Genomic DNA, 3,804 nt, shown 5'->3' on the forward strand with positions numbered 1-3,804 from the left:
ATTATTATTATTATTATTATTATTATTATTATTATTATCATCATTATCTTTATTATTATTATTATCATTATTATTATTATTATTATTATTATTATTATTATTATTATTATTATTATTATTATTATTATTATCATTATTATTATTATTATTATTATTGTTGTTATTATTATTATTATTATTATTATTTCAAATCGTGATCTACACAATGAGGGGAATAAGCAGTGAAATTAATGAACTGAATAAATTTAAACCTAACCTAACCTGGTCTAATCCTCAAATGAAAAGGCTAATGTTAGTTTAATATTATCTTGAATATCTCCAGAATGGCTCAGTAGGCGGGATGGACCATCATGGAGGTTCGCCTGAGGGAGTCGTGGCCATCCCAGGCGTTCCATCTGATCTCATCGACGGCTGTAGAGGCAAAGTTATACTGGTGGCCATTTAGGTTGGAATCGTAGCAATTGTGATACCACCAAGCCCCGTAAGACCTGAAAGGTGAAAGACTCGGTCACACAATCTAGTACTGGAAGTAATAGTAGGTTATTGACAAAAAAAAAAAAAAAAAAAAAAAAAAAAAAAAAAAGAAATATTACGCATGCATACATCCACTTTTGATGAGAAATGTGTGAATGTTTTTTTTTTTTCTTAGGAAATATTCAAGTTCCTCAGACAAAAAAAAAAAAAAAAAAGGGAAATTAGCTTCAAAATGTCTTTTCTTTTTCTTACCTATGCAGTGATGAAATCTTTAAGAATTTTCATGTGGCAAAAAACATTTGAAATTGAGAAACTAATTTCAACGCCTGCGTACATAAAAAAAAAATAAAATAAAATAAAAAAATAAAAAATAAATAAATAAATAAATAAATAAATAAATGTTCTTATAGTTTGTGAAAGACTTCGATGTGTTTAGTATGATTACAAGCCCAAGTCAACATAGGCTGGTTTGATTGCTGCTCGCCCACTGTGCTGAATTTTTCAGCTATCCTTGTCCACACTTTCTTTTTTTTTTCAGCAGGAGCATTCTCTCGTCTGTCTTCTTATTGTGGAGGATGCCTTATCTAAACTATGAGCTGCACCAGGTAGTCCCTTGTCACCACACCATGGGGTTTGAGCATTTACCCAGATTATTCATATCAGGAGGAGGCAGTAGACACCTGCCGAAACGATAATTACTCCCAGTGAGGTCTAAAGCACTGTTCAGAGGGTGCTGTGAACTTATCATTAAACCCAGCTGTGACCTCACTGAACGTTTCCCTTTGTGTCTCACAACACAAGGGGGTAGTCACAGCCTGCCCTCTAAAGACAACTCTCTTCCTCCACACAAAACTACAAGCACCTAATAACACACACACCCTTTACTCAAAAATTTTAAAATCATGGCGACTCCTCCACCAGCCTCGGAGTCCCCATCAGTCCCCAACCTCTTCTCCTGTTTTTCTCACCCCCCCAGCTGCTAACCCTGTACAAGGGCCTTATCCGTCCATGTATGGAGTATGCTTCACATGTCTGGGGGGGTGCCACTCATACTGCTCTTCTAGACAGGGTGGAATCAAAAGCTTTTCGTCTCATCAATTCCTCTCCTCTAACTGACTGTCTTCAGCCCCTCTCTCACCGCCGCAATGTTGCATATCTAGCTGTCTTCTACCGCTATTTTCATGCCAACTGCTCTTCTGATCTTGCTAACTGCATACCTCCCCTCCTTCCGCGGCCTCGCTGCACAAGACTTTCTTCTTTCTCTCACCCCTATTCTGTCCACCTCTCTAACGCAAGAGTTAACCAGTATTCTCAATCATTCATCCCTTTCTCTGGTAAACTCTGGAACTCCCTGCCTTCTTCTGTATTTCCAGCTTCCTATGACTTGAATTCCTTCAAGAGGGACGTTTCAAGACACTTATCCACCAATTTTTGACCACTGCTTTGACCCTTTTATGGGACTGGCATTTCAGTGGGCATTTTTTTTTATTAGATTTTTGTTGCCCTTGGCCAGTATCCTTCCTACATAAAAAAAAAAAAAAATCAAGGAAGGTGTAGGTCAGACGAAAAAAAAAAAAAAATCTGGTCAAGTAAGTGGTGGTGTGACCACAGCTTTACTGGAGAGAATGGTGTGCTGAGAGTCGCCTATGGTAAACAAATCGCAAATCTGGCGCCAGACAGCCAACCATATTATGTATTTACATTGTGTATATAATTATATGAATGTATTTATTATTCGATCAGTCACTAAAAGTATTATTATATATTACACAATGTGTATTGTAACACTAATGTGTGGAAAATGCTTTGATTATGAAGTTTTCCAAACGTATACTGTATGTTTGCCAGGGTACCAACCTAGCCCGAAATATCCCTAAGGCAGGGAAAGGGATCGGGTGCATGTGTGACAAAATTTGTTGAGTGGATGGGGGTCCCCATCTAAAGGAAGGGGAAGGGAAAGGGGAAAATAGCAGGGTTGATTTGGTTTGGGAATAGAGAGAAGTCAAAATTAGGCTAAATGACTGAACCCCTTAATACTGTCTTGCGTTGAGCCGAAGCCTACTCAATACTCGCACCGCGGCGCAGTTTTTCGTGTTCCTGTCCCGATCAACGTCATGGATGGAGAAAGCTACAGCGTTGTGGTTGATTAGTGCATCGCCTGCGTCTCCAGTGAACCTGCAACCACACAACAAGCATGACACACATACAGACACACACATGAAAGTGCTGAAGTAATATCAGTGTCGCAACCCAAGGAACACCAAGAGAAGATAAACGCGAAAGAAGGAAAGATATACAACAAGAATGGAAAAGCGAAGAGAGGTAGAGAGAAGAAACGAAAGACGAAAGAAGGAAGGCAGAAGGAAGAAATGAAGGAGGAGGAACATAGATCACTGCTACATGAAGCATCACAACCAAGATGTTTATCAGAGTTTCTTTCATGACCTGTTTGAACAAAGTGAGGGTCTGTACAGTACATACAATTTGGCACCAAGGTAATAGAAAGGCGGCCCTTCCACACGGAGGTAGCCATACTTAGCGAAACCCTGTTCTCCATCATAATCTTCCAAATCAATTCGTAACTCGTGCAGTCCCGTGGGGGTCAGCGCGTGAATAGGGTCGAGACCAAGCCAGAATTCACCTCCCGTGTCAGCGAAACCCAACTGGTACTCCTTGAACGTCCTGTAGAATCTCTCACGGTTGGAGTCGTTGCTTCTTCGCTGCACCACGGTCCACCCCTCCCCGTCGATGGTCTGCTCACAGTAGGCATTCACGCGGAAGTAGGGTCGGTTAGGGAAATGGTGTATCTGGCGCACGCCGCTTACGTTGTCTCCGGAAACCAGTAAGTCCTTGCAGTGGCGCGGCGGAGACTTCCACGTGTTGATTTCATGCTTCACCTTCTTCACCATTGCCCTCGCCTCCTGCACCGTAACAAGAGAGAGAGAGAGAGAGAGAGAGAGAGAGAGAGAGAGAGAGAGAGAAAATTTATCTCCCAAGATGACGGCGCAGACACATGCGCACACCATCAGCGAAGATTTATACTATTACTACTACTATTACTACAACTACTATTACTACTGCTACTACTACTACTATTACTACTACTACTACTATTGCTGCTGCTACTACTACTACTACTACTACTACTACTACTACTACTAATAATAATAATAATAATAATAATAATAATAATAATAATAATAGTAATAATAATAATAATAATAATAATAATTATTATTATTATTATTATTATTATTATTATTATTATTATTATTATTATTATTATTATTATTATTATTATTATTATTATTATTATTATTATTATTATTA

The 3,804-nt window shown here is 38.9% G+C and overlaps 1 protein-coding gene across 1 annotated transcript; it reads right to left on the reverse strand.

Annotated features, from left to right (window-relative positions):
• Positions 1-328: 328 nt before the first annotated feature.
• LOC135105284 (ficolin-1-like) lies at positions 329-3,383 on the reverse strand. Its single transcript, XM_064013506.1, has 2 exons — positions 2,956-3,383; positions 329-488 (listed from the first exon to the last, which is right to left on the reverse strand). The coding sequence occupies exons 1-2, from the start codon at positions 3,381-3,383 to the stop codon at positions 329-331; spliced, it is 588 nt and encodes a 195-aa protein (XP_063869576.1).
• Between the last annotated feature and the right edge of the window lie 421 nt (positions 3,384-3,804).

The sequence above is a fragment of the Scylla paramamosain genome, chromosome 11, assembly GCF_035594125.1.
Source record: "Scylla paramamosain isolate STU-SP2022 chromosome 11, ASM3559412v1, whole genome shotgun sequence".
Lineage (NCBI taxonomy): Eukaryota > Metazoa > Arthropoda > Malacostraca > Decapoda > Portunidae > Scylla > Scylla paramamosain.